The 18,884-nt window shown below is 39.5% G+C and overlaps 2 protein-coding genes across 19 annotated transcripts in view; one reads left to right on the plus strand and one right to left on the minus strand.

Moving 5' to 3' along the window:
• Positions 1-763: 763 nt before the first annotated feature.
• On the minus strand, positions 764-17,643 carry DCAF16 (DDB1 and CUL4 associated factor 16). Of its 17 annotated transcripts, none has more exons than XR_012434732.1 (5): positions 17,364-17,643; positions 12,047-12,165; positions 11,336-11,703; positions 3,536-3,582; positions 764-2,383 (listed from the first exon to the last, which is right to left on the minus strand). XR_012434732.1 is itself a non-coding variant. In XM_015450211.4 (4 exons), the coding sequence occupies exon 4, from the start codon at positions 11,071-11,073 to the stop codon at positions 10,423-10,425; it is 651 nt and encodes a 216-aa protein (XP_015305697.2). In that variant the 5' UTR covers positions 11,074-11,703; positions 12,047-12,165; positions 16,650-16,737; positions 17,364-17,643; the 3' UTR covers positions 8,598-10,422. The 17 variants fall into 17 exon arrangements, 7 of the variants coding, with proteins under 7 accessions (XP_015305697.2, XP_015305695.2, XP_015305698.2 ...); XR_012434733.1 differs by lacking the exon at positions 3,536-3,582 and adding an exon at positions 16,650-16,737; XR_012434729.1 differs by lacking the exon at positions 3,536-3,582 and adding an exon at positions 16,645-16,737.
• Positions 17,644-17,885: 242 nt separating this feature from the next.
• Positions 17,886-18,884, plus strand: part of NCAPG (non-SMC condensin I complex subunit G) — a 32,698-nt gene continuing 31,699 nt past the window's right edge. For both annotated transcript variants that reach the window (XM_005554547.4, XM_065544820.1), the window contains exon 1: positions 17,886-18,103. In XM_005554547.4, the coding sequence (XP_005554604.1) occupies positions 17,993-18,103 (111 nt within the window). In that variant the 5' untranslated portion in view covers positions 17,886-17,992. The remainder of the gene's footprint in view (positions 18,104-18,884) is intronic.

Genomic DNA, 18,884 nt, shown 5'->3' on the forward strand with positions numbered 1-18,884 from the left:
GGCACACAACTGTAATCCCAGTTATTTGGGAGGTTGAGGCACAAGAATTGCTTGAGCCTGGGAGGCAGAGGTTGCAGTGAGCTGAGATCGCGCCACTGCACTCCTGCCTAGGCATCAGAGTGAGACTCTGTCTTAAAAAAAAGAAAATAAACAGGCAAGGCATAGAATGGCAGAAAAAATTCATTATATAAATAAACAACTTGTATACAGTGTATATAAAGAAATCCTACAGGCTGAGTCATGCCTGTAATTTCAGCTGGGGGATTTTGGGAGGTTGAGAGGGGAAGATCATCTGAGGTCAGGATTTTGAGACAAGCCTGGGCAGCTGTGTGAGCCCATTTCTAAAAAATAAAAAAACAGAACTACAAATTATTAAGAACAAGATAGTCTATTTTACAAGTGGGCAAAAAACTTGGACAAGTACTTGCAAAGAGGTATCTGAATGTCCCATAAGCATATAAAAAAGGTGTAACACTGATCAAATAAATGTAAATTAAAGTCACACTGGACATCATTACACCACCACCAGAATGAGTAAAATTAAAAGGACTGACAATCACAAGTGTTTGTAAAGATATGGAGCAACTGGAACTTCCATACATTGTTGGTGAGAGTATAAAATGATACAGTCATGTTAAAAAGTGTTTGGCAGTTTTATTAAAACTAAATACACAACTACTCTGATATAGCAATTTGATGCCTAGGTATATGCCCAAAGGAATGAATGCACATATCCACAAAAAAACAAAACAAAACAAAACAATACATACAGAATGTTTATTATAGGTTTATTCATAATAACAAAAAGTTGGAAATAACGTGAATGTCAACAGGTAAAAGGATAAACAAATAATGATATATTCACGTAATCAAATAGTCTATAACAATAAAAAAACGAACAAGTACACTGATGAAAGAAGACAGCCATAAAACAATATATACAGTATGATTCCATTCACATGAATTCTGAGAACAAGCCAAACTAATAGATCTTTAGAAAAGAGTAGTTATTTCTGGGAGCTGTATAGACTAGGAAAGGGCACAAGAGAATTTGAAATTTTTAATACTTTGGTCTGAGTGTATATATTTTTATATGATCTTGATATGAATGTATACATATTTTAAAAAATCAAGTATACTTATGATTAGTGCACTCTATTTACTGTATATATGTTATTTCTTACTTAGAAAAAAGGAGATGGACAAATTGGCCTGGCATGGTTTACTCAATAGATTTGATGACAGAGAGAAAAACCTATCAGCATATATATCACTTGCAAGTAAATAAAAATTCATTCTGAGATTATGTAATATTAATATAAACAAAGCATAGAAAAAAACCCTGAACCATAACTCATAAGGAAACATCTAAAATATTATATAGGAATATATTATGGACCAGCCACTGTATATAACTATATCTTGATAGCAAAAATAGCATGGAAGATGAAAAACAATATCGAATTTCAGAATATTATTTTTAAAAAGTAGATACAGGTTGCATATCCCTTATCTGAAATGTGTGGGAACAGAAGTGCTTTGGATTTAATTTTTTCAGATTTTGGAATATTTACATATACATAGTGAGATATCTTTGGGATGGGAAGTCTAAACATGAAATTCATTCATGTTTCATATATATGTAGCTTGAAGGTAATTTCATACAATAGTTTTAATAAACTATGTATTGTGTGCCTTTGTTTTGATGACCTGTCACATGAGGTCAGGTGTGAAATTCTCCACTTGTGGTGTCATCTTGGCACTCAAAAAGTTTTGGATTTTGGAGCATTTCAGATTTTGAATTTTTGGATTAGGAATGCTCAACCTGTAATTCTTCATGCTTTTGATTCTACAGAGGCTAAAATTTAAACAAAAAGCTCGCTGAAATTACTGCTATAGACCATGCATTATTTCTGTAAATAAATACAAAATTGAGATTTGCCTAAGCAAATCAAATACAAAAACAAATTGAAAAACTTTATTTTCTAGAAATATCTTCTGCGGTGCACATCTTAATGAAGGTCAGCATCTACAGGAAACTGTGGAGTATTATGCCATAAGGACCAATCTAATTATAGCTGACAACACTCCAATTTGACTATACTTTTAATGTCAAATTTTAAAACTCTGGTTACTAAATAACATACTTTCTAAGAAATAAAATTTCAAATTTCTTGCTCATTTTTACACTTTCCATTGTACTCAAATACTTTGTTCGCAGTTTTCCTAGAGACCGACTTCCTGGAACCTCCATCCAACTTACTTGACACAGTAGTTATCCTGGGACTTTCTTCATTTTCCTTTGTGACATCTTTTAGTTTCAGGATCCCATCCTTCTCAGATTACTCCCTCATTTCGGTGAAGCACATCCTCCAGTGGCTTCCTAAGAAAGGGTAGATGGTGAGATAAAATTCTAAGACCATGCAAATCTTAAGGTATCTTTATTTTAGCCCCACTCTTGATTGGATTATTTGAGTACAAAATTCTAGGTTGAAAATCATTTCTTTTTAAATTTAAAGATCTTGCTTTCATAATCTTCCAGCATCCAGTGTTGCTACCAAGAAGTCTAAATGCCATTTTGAAAATGTATCCTTTTTATGTAATTTCCCCCGCTACCTTTTTTGGGAAGTTTTTAGGTCCTTCCATAACTCTAGCATTCTGAAATATCCTAACAATGTGCTTTGGTATTTTTTAATTCATTTCACAGGGCACTTAGTGGACCCTTTTAATTTAGGAGACTAAGTCTTACATTTTCGGGAAATGTTCTTTAATTTTTTCTCTCTTCACCTTGTTTCTCTGTTCTCTCATTTTGGAACTCTTATTTATTAGATGTTGCAAATTATTCAGGTTTAAAGTTTCTTTTTTGTTCTTGCCTAGTTTTCATTTCTTTGTTCTACTTTTCAAAATTTCTTCAAGTTATTTTCTAATACATCTACTGAATGCTTAATTTTGGTGTCCTGTTTTTCCAATAGCTTTTGTTTTTGGATTGTTCATTTTTAAAAATAGCATCCTGATCCTATTTAATGGAAGCAGTATATTTGTTTCTGAGAATATCACAGCTTCTTTATGTTCATCTTTCATGTTGAAAGTTTCCTCAAATATCTAGTGATCCTTGGCTATCTGTGTATAGTGATTTCAAGTGACGGAAGGCTGTATAAGAATGAACAGGGCTTGTGGACTCTCAGTTTCACTGTAAGAAATAATCGAGTGTCAAGCTGTTTTTTTTACTGCTGGTCTTTTTGGGTTGGGTGAGCAGGGCTGGGTATAAACCCCATTGCCAGATTCTGTAGCCAGGTGGAGAAATTGGACTGGAGGCTCATAATGTTCAGAATACTCACATTCTGTCAATCATTTTGTCTTCCATATAGCACATCACTATCACTACCATCCTCCCCCTGTCCTCAGTTCTATTTGGTTTAATTTCTCCAGACAATAAGGCTTCAGTCATTTGCTAGAGAGATAGCTGCCTGCCTACAAAGGGAGAGCAAAGATAAACTTTCAAAAAATCCCCTGGTTTCAACTTCATTACTCCTACCTTCCAGGGTACCTTGTGCCTTTAAATCCTTGAGTCTTCTGGGGGTTCTGGAAGGCAAAGATAGGTGTTCCAAATTTGTGAACCTTTTCTGTGATGAAAAATGGTTGTCCTAACTCTGCTACCTATGATATACTTGCCCTTCATGGTAAAGAAGAGTGAGAAAGTAACTGCTTGAAACACACAGAGATGGCTGGGCCTGGTGGCTCATGACTGTAATCCCAGCACTTTGCGAGGCTGAGGCGGGCGGATCATGAGGTCAGGAGATCGAGACCATCCTGGCCAACACGGTAAAACCATCTCTACTAAAATACAAAAAATTAGCCGGGCATGGTGGTGCACACCTGTAGTCCCAGCTACTCGGGAGGCCGAGGCAGGGAAATTGCTTGAACACAGGAGGTGGAGACTGCAGTGAGCTGAGATCGCACCACTGCACTCCAGCCTGGTGACAGAGTGAGTCTCCATTTCACAACCACCACCAACCACAAACCCAAACTACCTGCTGTTGAGACAGCATTTAAAAAAATTTGTGTTTGCAAATATTGTAATGGTTATGTGGTTATTTTAGCTAAATACCACGTGTCTCCTATAAAAAGTCTCATATCTGCAATTGGGCCTCCTCTTCTGACACTCAACAACAGTTCTAAGAAATAAATATATAAGAAATACAACTTGGGTCAACTATGTGTGAGCCTTCCTCACCCCCAGTCTCTTATTATTAAATATTATTATTTTAGAGACGGGCACTTGCTCTGGTGCTCATGTTTCTGTGCAGTGGCATGATCATAACCCACTGCAACCTCAAACTCCTCAGCTCAAGCAATCCTCCCAATTTAGCCTCCTGAGTAGCTGGGACTACGGGTGTGCACAAGCACTGCTCCTGGCTACTAGTCAATTACTTAGACATAAGAAAAAAACACATACTGGAAAGAGTACAGACAGTTCCTGGGAACAACTATATAGACTGAAACCCAAGCTTAATTCATGCCACTATCATATTTATAGGGTTGCAGATAAAATGCAGGAAACTAAATTCAAATTTCAGGTAAATAACATAACTTTTTTCTGGTATATGTGCCATATTTCATTATTTATCTGAAATTCAAATTTATTTGGGTGTCCTGTATTTCTGTTTGCTAAATCTGGCAACCCAACCCATTTCAAGAAACATGTCCCAAGTAGAATGTGACCAACATAGAAAAACTGCATTCAAAGAAGGAAACTGGGGTCTGGACCTTTCAAGGCATAGGAGTCTACTTAAGTACCAAATAGGTAGACAGGGACCAACATCATATAACACACTTTGCAGTAAGTCTACAAGGAATGCATTGGCTGTGGCCAACATTAATGTCAGCCTTCAATTGATTCAGAAATTAGAATTCTTCCGGTAGTGGCTGCACCCTTCTTTCACCAGAGCTCTGCCACTCTATCAGGACATTCTGGTTACTCAAGGTGCAACCATAAAGCCCATCTAGGGTCTTTTTTGATGGAAGATGGCCATACCCTTGGGCTGTTCCACTTGTTTGGGTACCTCTCAAAGGAAGTTGCACCTACTGGTCCATTGCTTAATTTATTGTAAACCAAAACCATCAGCTGTTACACTGGAGTGTCAGGTCCCACAGCTGATACCACAGATGGGAGGGTGAATTAGGCATAGGCGAGCAGTTAACCCAAACTTAACAATTTCCCCCCAAATAAAACTATAGTACCAGCTCCTTGTTAACTGCAACACTCATTTTAGGAGTTTCATCTGGTTTGTTGCTAATTTGATAAACTAGCTTGGTTGCTGTGTATACTAGGAGGTTAGTTTTAATTTTGTTAGGCTAACCAGTATCCTGAGTCCCTTCTGAATGATTATTGTTGTATACAGCCTAACTCCCCTAATGATCCCAGGAATTTTCATATCACGTGTCATGTCAGAATCATGTTTTCCCAAATAAACTGCCCAAATTCCAGTCAAATTCCTGTTTTATGATTCAACTTGAAACTGCTGTTAACATTTTTAACTGCCTCCATAGTTTAGAGGCAATAACCCTATAGCTGTCTTCCTGTTACACTGTTATACTCCATTTTTTTTTTTTTTAAACCAGGTACCAGTGTAACACCAACACTCTGGGAGGCTGAGGTGGGAGGATCGCTTGAGCTCAGGAGTTCCCGACCAGCCTGAGTGAAACTGCGTCTACAAAGAAATACAAAAATTGGCCTGTGTGGTGGTGTGCACCTGTAGTCCACAGCTACCAATGAAGTTAAGGTGGATCGCTTGAGCCTGGGAGGTCGAGGCTGCGGTGAGCCAAGATCACGCCCCTGCACTCCAGCTTAGGCAAGAGTGAAACCCTGTGTCAACAAAATAAATAAAAAATGAAAACCAGGCATTCATTTTCCACATCTCATTGAGAAGAGCTGGTCATAGCTCTCACAGAAGATGGGAAGCCAGCAAGTGTCAGGTCACTGTGGTATATCCTCATCCTTTCCATTTCTTGGTCTCAGTTGCAAACTTTTACAATAAGTCTCACTGCTGCTGCTAATTGAAAGGAAGAGCTTGGCAAACTGCATGATTAGCAGACTCAAATATGTAGTCATTAACTCAACTTTATTTAAAATTATTTGAGACACAGCGTAGAGATTTTTCTTTTAGCAGCAGCAAGTTGACATAGAAGCACTGGTGGTTGGTCCAGAGAATGTAACTCCCTCAGTTCAATAGATATCACTGGTGGACAGGTATGTTACCAGCTTGCAGTTATCTCATGAAGTCTGCGAAGCTATCCAGATTTCTCAGGCTGTTCTATATATCCTAGCTACCTGAGCAAAACACTTTTGGCCCTGATCTTTGTGCCACTGCCTTGTGATTAGCAGATATAATTTAAATCTTTGTACAAAGTATCTATATATTTTCTCCATTTCCTTGGGTGAGTATCGTTGTGGGGGTTTAATTGAAGTGTGTCCTCCACATGAATCTTCATTACATGTGGATGGCTGCTCCATTCAATTCTTTTATGATTCTCCACTATAAGCTATTTTCAATATGTGAAGGGCCAACATATGGATTAGGGTTTAGGTTTATTTAGTATGACCCTAGATAGCAGAAATGGCTTGGGGTAATAGATAGGTTCATATATTTTAAAACTAATTTCCTATGTGTAGTAATCTTATTTAGTTTTGCATTCCCAGTGTCTGTACTAGAGTAGGCACTTCTCCATAGCAATATTGGATGAATGGCTAAATTTCTAACAAGAGATATTTAAAACTAACAGTCTGCTCCAAAAGACATGTTCTTTAACACTGGAGCCAAAAGTAGAAAGCCAGATGCAAGCCAACTTACGCATAAGAAAATAACCCAGGTGACTTCTAAAGTCTTTAAATGCTTTAGCTATTTACACTAATATCAAAACATTTTCATCAGACTTTTTTTATTTTTAATTTTTTTATGGACAGGTGTGATAGAAGGCCCAGCAGGAAGGGCTTCTATCCCCCAGAGGAGACATATCATGTGCCCTCCTGCCATGCATGTATGGATTTTTTCCTTTGCTTAGGAAGCAGATGGGATTAAAAGACCTGATTATGGTCTTTGAGGCTCAAGGTATCTGGACTGTTTTAATAAAAATGTTGCCTATGGCTAGGTGCGGTGGCTCACACCTGTAATCCCAGCACTTTGGGAGGCTGAGGCAGGTAGATCACCTGAAGTCAGGAGTTAGAGACCAGCTTGACCAATTGAGAAACCCTGTCTCTACTAAAAATACAAAATTAGCCGGGTGTGGTGACACATGCCTATAATCCCAGCTACTTGGGAAGCTGAGAAGAATTGCTTGAACCCGGGAGGTGGAGGTTACGGTGAGCCAAGATTGCGCCATTGCACTCCAGCCTGGGCAGCAAGAGCAAAACTGTCTCAAAAAAGAAAGAAAGAAAGAAAAAAAAAAAAAGTTGCCTATCAGCACTGAGAAAGTAAAAGACAGTTAATGTCCACCGGTTTAGAAATAATTTCCTTACTCCTTTGATAAATACTTCTATAAAGAGAGGATAAATTCAACTTTTTATCCTAATTATGGTGACTGCATTTAACCAGAAGCCAACATAGTGAGTGCAAAGGTAGTAAATTCATTTCCAAACCCAGTGTTTATGCCACACAAAAAGTTAACTTAAGGCTTATTTAGGTACCTGTTATTTTGTGCAACCTGGAATTACTTAAAATATATAAACAAATAAGCTCACTTTGAATCTTGACTGAATATCAGACATTTTCTTCTTCAAGTGCGTTTCTTCTCTAGAGACGTCAAGTCATCTCCTGTCAGACATACTATATAGATTCAGGTACTGTGTCTATTAACTCTATTCAGTACTTAGTGAATGTTGAGTATGTCTTAAGCAAAGTAGGATCTATTTCATTTGTTGAGGACAAATGACCATACGCTGTTCAACATGTACAAAGCTATTGGTTTATTCAGCTGCCAAGCTGGGGAAAGGCTTCCTTTCGAAGTGAAGAGCAAAAATGCATTCATGAGCAAGGCACTTTTATACACACACCAAGAGAGAAAAAAGAACATATTATGAACACATAAACATCAACATAGGTTAATATTCAGACCTCTTGCCTACCTTCTCCCACCTCCCCTTAAACAAACAAACAAAAAAAAAAAAAAAAAAAAGGAAAGAGTTTCCTGTAACATTTTAGAAACCAGTTGCACAGAATATCTACATAGGAACAATTTCTGATACATTCAGTTACACTAACAATATGATATGGTTTCAGGTCAATAATTTCCACTAACAAATACTTTTATCTACAATTCCCTCTTTTTTTCCTTTAGACGACTAAGGCTCAGCAGAAATATTCATTAGGTTATAAGCATTCTTCTCTCTTCTTAAAATTGCTATATATTTACATAATTTATGATTCCTAACTGCCTTTTTTTTTTTTTTCTTGAGACGGTGTCTTGCTGTTGCCCAGGCTAGAGTGCAGTGGCGCGATCTCGGCTCATTGCAACCTCCACCTCCCAGGTTCAAGCAATTCTCCTGCCTCAGCCTCCCAAGTAGCTGTTGATTACAGGTGCATGCCACTACGCCCGGCTAATTTTTGTATTTTTAGTAGAGATGGGTTTTCACCATGTTGGCCAGGCTGGTCACGAACTCCTGATCTCAAGTGATCCACCTGCCTCAGCCTCCCAAAGTGTTGGGATTACAGGCGTGAGCCACTGTGCCTGGCCTGCTTCAATTTTTTGATGCCACCTTGTAAACAGCACTTAATTATGGAGAATAGGAAAAAGCAAAACTAAAATAAGAGGATATATATATATATATATATATATGTGTATATATATACACACACACATACACTTTTCACAATCTCTTTTCTGATTCCCTTTAGATGCCCAGTCAACCAGGACCACACACAGATTTCATTTTATTTGTAGAGTGTATGAAAAGATTTAATAGTCTCATGCATTTTATTTTACGTATACTGATTTCTATGTTTTGACTCATTTAAATAAAAAAAAAAAGCCTCATTTACAAGGGCATATACTCTTCCTTGTTTGGCGAAAAGAAAATCTATAGCTAAATCTACTTAGAAAAACAATGCTGCTGAAACTCTTAACTTCAGATTGTATTAGGCTGAGATTTTCTAATAAGAAGGTTCTTTAAAATTAGAAGGGTTCCTGACGTTTGCAATGGATGTGGAAAGTACTTGAACTTTTACTCCAGGAAATGCTATACAGACTAAAATTTTAATCCATTAGCAGTTAATACTGAAAGCAGAAATGCTCTCTTAATCATTTTCCATTAATCTTTTGAAAGGTATTTTATTTACTCTTGACAAAAGTCTGAGTACCAAGATTCAGGAAACATATTCTCTACAGAACAGGTGTTTGTTTAATCCCAAGGGATGATCTTATAGGCTGATTTAGCCAGAGACAGCCTGGTGGGAGACTGATATAGAACGTTCATGATGTAATTGTAAGTGCCATAATAAGTTTGGAGTAGTAGAGGCTAAGCTTAAAATTGTACTCCTCCCTGCCGCTCCCACCCCCCTGCCAAAAAAAGAAAAAATAAAAGGAACCCTAAAGAGTGTCCTATGTAGGCACATCTATATAAAAGCTGGGAAAGAAATCCCCATCCCTGCCATTTCCCTTTGTGTAGTTACTCAATTTAATTCAACTACCTCCATAGAAATGCATGTTAGAGAAGGGTATGCTCAGAAAGGTATTACTGTGGGTAGCTAACTTCTAGCTTTCAATAATGGCTGTTCTGAAGTCTGGATAATAAAAGGGGTGGTGGTCTACCGTTCTTCATTAATAATCAGATATCTCATTAAAGCCATTCAGAAAGGCAGAATAAATTGGGATGGGTAGGGTGAGAAGTGAGTGTGAAGAATATTCAACTAGGTTTTGTAATATGGTCCCCTTAACTAATTCTCCATTGGTATTTTTTGTTGTTGTTGTTGTTGTTTTGAGACTGAGTCTTGCTCTGTCACCCAGGTTGGAGTGCAGTGGCATAATCCTGACTCACCGCAACCTCTGCCTCCCTGGTTCAAGTGATTCTCCTGTTTCAGCCTCCCGAGTAGCTGGGATTACAGGCATGCACTGCTGCGCCCAGCTGATTTTTTTTTCTATTTTTAGTAGACGGGATTTCGCTGTGTTGGCAAGGTTGGTCTCAAACTTCCGACCTCAGGAGATCCACCCACCTCAGCCTCCTAAAGTGTTGGGATTACAGGCGTGAGCCACCATGCCTGGCCTTGATATTATCATTTTATCCACAGGGTTTGTCAAAGGGTATCCTCTTTGGCTTGCCAGGGCAGAAGATAGTTTGATTGAGAAGACATTAGTGGGCTGTGTAATGACTAACTTTGTACCCCTTCCTCAATTAGCAACATCAGAGATATCACAGCAAATGGTAGATCTTTACAGTGATGCAGTTAGGAGTTTGTTAACTGCCTTTTGGAAGTCAGTGTAAGAATAAGTAGTGTTGATGGGTTCAGTACGAGTTGTTTCCTTAACTGTTTTAGTCAGCCAGCCACAGCAACACCCAGAAACACAAGAATTAGGGATCTGTTTTAGGTATTCAGGTATGGGAGTGGCTCTACTCAATGTTCGGCTTAGCTGTTTGGTGGCAAATTGCAGTGCTCCATTTAGAGTGGCATGATCTCTAGAGAGCCGGCTGGGACTTGTAAGAGGCTTTTGAAAAGGTGGGACTCCACAAGAGGCCAGAGGGGGCCATTCAGGAATTGGTTCCAGTTTGGGGACACAGTGGGAACAATGGGAGAGTCTTAGACCTATCTCTCGAAGTATATGGACTGGTGTGCTTGGATCCAAGAGTTTAGCATGATACAACCAGGAATTAGGATTTAAAGGTTTCCAAGTTGTGGAATATTTTAAAAGGCACTTAACCTGCCAGGCAAGACTCTCAAGAGGCGATAAGTTGGGTACCATGGAGTCCTCTTCTTCAGAGGAATCCCACTCTTCCCCAGAACTCTCATTTAGGTAGCTAATGTTTTCTTCTTCCTCACTTTCTGAATCTGACAAGTGGTCAGGAGAGGGATTTCTAGGACCCATCTGAATAAAAGAGTAAGGAACCAGAAAAAGGTAATAATCTAAAGCCAGCAGAACACTTACTAACACTGGCAAATAGAAATAAGAGATGAAAAATCCTTTCGCCAAGATTAATTTGTCTTTCAGTCCATTATGCACATAAAGTATGCTTGCGGCCCACACCACTGTGCTGTTCTTCAAGATTATGTTGTATATTCTTCACTTACAAAGAAGACATCTTAGTTTTCAGGACCAGTTCAGTGTGTAAAAGTATTTAGTCACTTACCAGTGGCACAGGTCAGAGTATCTCCTTCAAATCCTGGCTACCCAAGAATACAAGGGGTCCTCATCTAGGCAAGCTGATTTACTTAGCATAGTCCCAATTGGTAGTGGTACTGTGAAGAGACACTTTTTGTGCTGTTTTGCTGGCAGTGATATTATATCTACTTGACAACGAAAAGAAGCTCAGTAGTTGTCTTGGTTGTCCGCTGGTATAGCAACTTTTGTGCAGTGGGGAATGATGGGATGAGCTGTCAAGAACATCTGGTGTAAGAGGATCCGATGCTTTCCATAGGTGACGTAAATGCCCTTGGAAACTGGTGATTTAGCTGTTGGACTATCTGGAAAGGTAGCCTTAACCTGTGAATGAGAAGACTAGAGACATGATATTAAAGCCTGAAAGCACTGGATAACATTATTGCCTACCTAACCTCAGGATATCTAAAATCAGAACAAATGCTGAGCAAGAAGTCTTACAGACTCTTCCTCTCTATCTCATAGGCTTAGGCCAATTTACCTGTTGGTAATAGCTCTTACAATCACAATATTGGGGAGGAAAGTCTGGGGCCATTTAAATTCTTTGTTGGTACAAAACTGGGCCAGTTTGTATGCAGTTTTAGCCCAGAAAATTACTTTTGCAAAAGCTGATCCCTTATGTCCCAAACTCCAAATAGAGAGCTCTAAAAGGTATTTATTTATTTTTATTTTATTTTTTTACCTTCAGAGGTGCTTGTTGGAATTAGTTTTAGGGGGCCTGTCCTGGTGGTAGAGCTGCTAGATGTTAGGACTCTTGCTGGGACCTCAGAAGTTGTGATCCTATGACCAATTCTATATAAGCTGTTCCACAAAAAAGAAAAAAGCATGAAAACTGACCAGTTCCTTTTATAAAGATAACAAAAATAAATTCCAAACTTAGAGATGAACCAAACAAGAAAAGTATAGGCTCACTTCACTTGCAAAATCCTAAATATCACTTAACAGAATCCAATAGTACATTAAAAAGAATATTATCAAATACAGCCTATCCCAGGAAAGAATAGCTCAAATTATAAAAAATGTACAAATTACCAGAACTAAAGGAAAAAAAGAGATCATTATATTGAATGTGGATAACCTTTGTTAGTTCCTGACCAACATGTATTTATTTATGCTTTAAAAGACAAAACAAAACATTTTTACTAAACTAGAAGGAGAATGTAACTTTCTTAACTTGGTAAAGGTTATCTACCAAAATCTTTAAGCAAACATTATCCTGAATAAGATGAGATACATTTCCTTTAAAAGTGAAGTCAGGGGCAGGGCACAGTGGCTCATGCTTGTAATCCTAGCATTTTGGGAGGCCAAGGGTGGAGGACCACTTGAGGTCAGGAGTTCAAGACCAGCCTGGGCAACATAGCAAGACCCTGTCTCTACAAAAATATTTAGCCAGGTATGGTGGTGTGTGCCTTTAGTTCTAGCTACTTGGGAGGCTGAGGCAGGAGGACTGCTTGAGCCCAGGAGTTGGAGGCTGCATGGTGAGCTATGATCACACTGCTGTACTCCAGTCTGGGTGACAGAATGAGACTCTTCTCAACAACAACAACAACAAAAAAGTGAAATTAGCTAAAGATGACCGTGTTGACTGAGACTGATACTGTCTGACACAGGACGGAAAGTCCTAATCAATGTTTTTCTTTTTGGAAAAAGATACGTTAAGAATTGGAAGAGATAAAACTATTAGTTTACAGATGATTATCATCTAATTAAAAAAAAACTATTAGAGTTCAACAAGTTTCCTGATCTGAGATTAACCTATGAATATCCATTAATTACTTATATAACACTTATTATTTGCCATGTACTACTCTAGTAACTGCACAAATGTTAACTATTTTAAAATTCTTCTAACAACCGTAAAAGGTGGTACTTTTATTGTCCCCATCTTACCTGTGGATTAAGTTACGTGACCAAAGTCATTCATCTAGTAAGTCACAGGGCCAGTGTTTCAACTCAGGCACTGTTAACTTTTATACTAGCAATACTAACTAGACCATATATAAAGACATTTCACAGAAGGAAAAACAACAAAAACCTAATCCTATAAAGAACCTAGGAACTAATCATTAATATATAAGATCTAATAAATAATATAGAAGATAATTTAAAATACAGACATTCCATGCTCTTGGATGGAACAAATATCATAAAGATATCAACTTTCTCCCTATTAATTTATACAATTCCAATCAAAATTTTAAGGAACTCTATATAAAGGTTATATAGAAAGAATAAAATTCCACATATAGCCAAATGAACTGTTTAAACAGAAGAGTAAGGGAGTTCCTATTCTTCAAGGTATGTACTATGACTAACGTCACAGAAATTAAAATAGGGTAGCATTAGTGTAAGAACAGACAATAGTCCAAAAGAGCAGAAAAGAGCTTAGAAACAGAGCTATATATAATTTGGGAATGTAATATAAAATAAGGTTGGTACATAAACTAAGGGTGAATGGATATGTTTAGTACATAATATTGGTACAACTGGCTCACTATATTAAAAAAAAGTAAAACTATTGGAACAAGAATTAACAAAAAATTAAGAACAAGGTTAAGAAAAAAAAAGAAAAGCAAAACCATGTAATACCTATACATATAATGACATGTATAAGGGGGGATTCATGACGGATTAAAGATCTAAATGGGGATGGTAAAACCATACAGTTAGTTAAATATAATACAGAATATCTTTGTGAAATGAGGCCAGGGAAAGACTTCTTAAACAAAAAAGCATAAAGCACCAGACCAAAAAATGAATTTAATCACATCACAATTAATCATTTCTGGACTGAACTAAAGATACCAAGGACAAAGTTAAATCAATTTTTAAGAAAGATAGCAACTTCAATAAAGAAATGAGCAAAGGACAAAGACATCCAAATTATAGAAGAGAAAATCCCAAAGCATGAGCAGTATGATCACATTATGCTATCAGTTTGGTAGAATAAGAAAGCTGGATAATGCCAAGTGTCAGTGAGTTATTTTTTGGAACTGGCACTGCTGGTGGGATTGCAGAGTGGAGTAACTGTTCCTAACAGGCTGGCAGCACTACTTAGGCAAACTATTTGCACATCTCATGATCTAGCAATCCTACTTTTGGGCATAGATAGCAAAGAAATTCCCGTAAGAACATGTATGAAGATATACCCTGAAGCTACATCTGTGATGACAGGAATTAGCAGCATTCCAGGTTCCTATCCCTAGAGAAGCGGACTGGTAAAATGTGGTGGAAACACATTCCAAGTATATATAGCAACATGGGTGGCCTTTAAAGGCGTAGCTTTACATGAGAAAAGAAACAGTATCAATGTGTCGTTTATGCTACTCTGTATGGGGCATTTCCAAAATTAAAGTCAGTGAACATTTTCATTATCGAATACACTGAGTTGTGCTAATAAGGTCATATGGTATGGCTTCAGGTGAGCAATTTTCCTCTAATGAGTATTTCTCTGGCTTTCACACACTCCTAGCACAGTGTCTGGCATATATGAGTGGCTCAGTAAATGTAACTGAAACAATGAGAGAATGGCAAAGGCTTGCAGTAAGTAACTACCACAAGCAAGTTCTATTTTACTCCAGGGAGAGAACAGTTCCCAAGTTATAGCTTGGTGATTTGGTAATGTTAGACAAAGACAAATGAGATAATTTTTTAAGGCAAGATCAACATATGATGCTACTACAGCAATATAAAGGAAACTGCTTATACCTTTAAGAAGAAACAATGTAATACTTCTTAGTTTATAATACTATAATACTGTGCTAGGAGTGTGTGAAAGCCAGAGAAATACTCATTAGAGGAAAATTGCTGACCTGAAGCCATACCATATGACCTTATTAGCACAACTCAGTCTTTATTAACTGAGACAGGAGAAGCTGTTGGCTTTTAATTGCGCTGTCCTCTAATATTTTTGCTATTTTCACTTCAACCAGATTGCACCTGTGAGATTACTAATTGGCTATACTTCAGTTATTATGTTACTCAGAAAATTTTTAAAAAGGCTCTTACTTTCCCATAATTGTTTTTGTTCTGTTTCACAGTACGGAAGTTAGGAAACATGTAAGCTTTAAGGCAGTATACTATGTTGTTTAAATTTAATCTAGCATCTTTAAAAAAATATTTTCAGATTATAATATCAAAAAATACTGAACCCCTCCCCCCATGGCTTTAACCATTGGAAAAAAAAAAACCAACAAAAACAAACCTAACCAAAATATAGTTAGGCTGACCTCTGGTGGCCAGATGTCTCATTCTTCTGTAACTGACAAAATGGTGTGATGTCTCTGTTGGTGAGACAGCCAAGTTGAATACAATAAAGAAATACTAGCTGGCTCACGACTGTAATTCCAACACTTTGGGAGGCAAAGGCGGGTGGATCACCTGAGGTCAGGAGTTCGAGACCAGCCTGGCCAACATGGAGAAACCCGTCTCTATTAAAAATACAAAAAAGTAGCCAGGCGTGGTGGTGAACGCCTGTAACCCAGCTACTTGGGAGACTGAGGCAGGAGAATTACTTGAACCTGGGGAGGCAGAGGTTGCAGTGAGCCAAGATTGCGCCATTGCACTCCAGCCTGGGCGACAGAGCAAGACTCTGTCTCAAAATAAAAATAAAGATAAATATTAGAAACGTCACAAAGCAAAATTATGGGCAACACAAATGTTACCACATTCTTAACTAGCAGTTGAATATCTATAAAGTTTGAGGAATTAAGCAGGAGAATGGATAAGGTATGGCATATTAATACAATGGAGTACTATAGCAACCTGTCTGTGTCGCAGTTTCCTCATCTTAAAAGAAGATCAAAGTTATCCTACAGGGTTTGTGAGCAATAAACAAAGTAAAGTGCTTAGAATGATAAAGGTCAATCACGTGCAAGTTACTATTATTAATACATCAATATGAACCACAGCAATATTGATTGAAAAAAGCCAGAGGCACATATAATTATTCATTTAATGGTTAAAACATGCAAAATAGTACAATATCCTCATTCAGGGATTTATTTAGTCATTAACATAAAAAAATGTGTCATTAATATATAAAAATCTGCATGGTAAAAGTTAACAGTAAATTAAGAAAATCCATTACTTCTTCGGAGTGAAGGTAATTCAAAAGGAGAAAGATGTACAGGTGGCTTTAGTAATGTTCTATTTCTTCAGCTGGCAGTAGGTTACTGAGGTGTAGGAGAGGGAAAAACGGCTTCCCTCCATCCTCCTAGGTTCTTTGGCTGGGTTACAAATTAACTTGACATAAACATTAACAAGAAAAAAAACCCGTACTTAACTACACATGCAGAGTCGTCCCACCATGGTCAGATGATTGAAGATTATACAGCATCCTACGCTACTCAAGAAATGGTGGTTTGCGGCTTTCTGGGGGATGGTTGGCCACAAAGTTGTGGAAAGGTGAGGGGAGGAAATAAACGGTGAATAAAAGTTGTCTTGATATGCAGATAAAATCTCCCAGGTAACAAAAATTATCGCAGAGCTGCCCTCTTCGTGATACAGATGCTTTACTGATGTATATTTCCTCTGTAGATGTAAATTTCTTTTACAACAGGACAGATTTTCAGAGTGACTCCTGTGTCTGCATTTTGTCAGAATACCAGCTCAAAATATACCCTAGAAGTATACTGTAGGGTGGCATATTCTGTTCTCCTACAGTCTTATTTTTGGATGGTGCATCCTGAGATCCAACAGAAATTCTGCCTGATATAATTTCATTTAAAATTTAAAAACCTAGTTTCTACTCTTCTTTGTTTTAACCACTACCCGAAAGACCTTTCCATTCTCTTGAGTTCTCCCTTAATACACTGTCCTTATGCCCGCTTGTAAACAGGGCCTCGACAGCTGCATATCTAGAAAGGGCAATAGCTAAGTTAGCCCGCACCCCCTTCGCAGCGATCCCCGGGCCGCCTGCACCCCCTGCGGAACCTCGCAGTCGGCTTCACCAGGGCAGGGACTAAGGCCTTCAAAAGACCGCATCCGTCTCCACTAACCTCGGGTCGCCCAGCTTAGCGGACCCAGCAGCGTCTCCCTTCTCAGAGGCGGCCGGGCCTCCGGGACGCGCTACGAACTTTCCTTTGTCGCCGTCTCTCGAAACGGAGCCCTCGTGTGGGGATCCCCCGCCCTTTGGCCACAAGGGAGGTTGTTATCTTCGGCAGATCTCCCGTTCTCACCCTTGGAGGATCGCTTCTTCTTTCTCGCCTCACGCTCAACCGCACTACCCAGCTAGGCCTAACACTAGCAACCCTTCCCCTCCCGCGGCTAGGCCACTCCACTCGGCTCCCGCGCCGACACTACTTCCGGCCGAGTCAAGGTCCCTCCCCCTTAAAAACGCCACTTCCCTCCGTGAAAACTGTTGGACAAGGTTGAAGCTAGACGCATGCGCCCAAAGCGCAGGGTGTGAGTTGGGTGGACCCATCGCTTCCCGCTCTCTCCTCCCAGAGCGCTTGCGGCAGTCTCGCGGGATTTTTCCCTCTCGCGGCAATTATTTGAACGTTCGGGCGGTAAAGACTCCCGGGGCTGTCAGAGAAGACTGCGGAGAGCTCTGCCTCTGGGTGGGCGGGCGGGCGGGCAGGCTGTAGCCGAGCGCGGGCAGGACTCGTCCCGGCAGGGTTCCAGAGCCATGGGAGCGGAAAAGAGGCTGCTGTCGATTAAGGAGGCCTTTCGGCTGGCGCAGCATCCGCACCAGAACCAGGCGAAGCTGGTGGTGGCGCTGAGCCGCACCTACGGCACGGTAAGCGCGCCCGGCCCTGGCCGCCGCCCCTCGCCCGCCCCGGCCCACCCTCTCTCAGGGGCCCTCCGTGGCCCTCGGGCTCGGCGCACCGTGACTCCAGCCTTGTTCACCTTCGCGACTCACTTCATAGGGACCACCTGAGGTTCGGAGAAGTCAGGGATTTACCCGAGGTCGCCTGCGCCCAGGCCAGAAAGACTCGGAAGTCTGGGCGTCGTTCACACGGGCCCCGCCTTGGCTTTTCTGAGCCGACACCCCCAGCCTCTGGGCGGCGTGGACCGTTATTCCTTAATCTGATTGTGAACGTGGAGAGAAGCATTTACGACCACCGAGGCTATCAGACATCAAATATTGAACCGCAGAGTGGATCCTGAATGCGGGGGTTCTGTGGTCGTTGCCCCTGGGGTCATCGTTCCCCGCCGACCGTCAAATGATTCTACCCTCGTCCCACGGTTACATTGAATCCAATCACCAAATACCAAATTAATCGTTAGGGCCTGGCCATTCTTATTTATGTACATTACTATTTGTTTGTTTTGAGTGGAACCTTGAGAAGACTAGAACAATTAATTTGGGGAAGCTGAATTATCTTGAGGTCCAAGAAAAATTGTAAGTAAACATCGCAGGGCTTTGAGGATATGAGATAGGATGTGCAGGTTATCTCACAAAGAAGCTGCTGGTGATAGGAAGAGATAGGAAGACCTGAATATGAGAAATATAAAAGGCAGTATTGATTTTGGGTTGTTGATGAAGAAGCGTATTTGTAATGTGCTGGTACTAAAGG

This window comes from Macaca fascicularis, chromosome 5 (genome assembly GCF_037993035.2).
Source record: "Macaca fascicularis isolate 582-1 chromosome 5, T2T-MFA8v1.1".
Taxonomy (NCBI): Eukaryota; Metazoa; Chordata; class Mammalia; order Primates; family Cercopithecidae; genus Macaca; species Macaca fascicularis.

What these genes read in the sequence shown, in the direction of transcription:
- DCAF16 (XM_045392178.3), bottom strand. Translation starts at nt 11,073, where the DNA reads ATGGGTCCTAGAAATCCCTCTCCTGACCACTTGTCAGATTCAGAAAGT.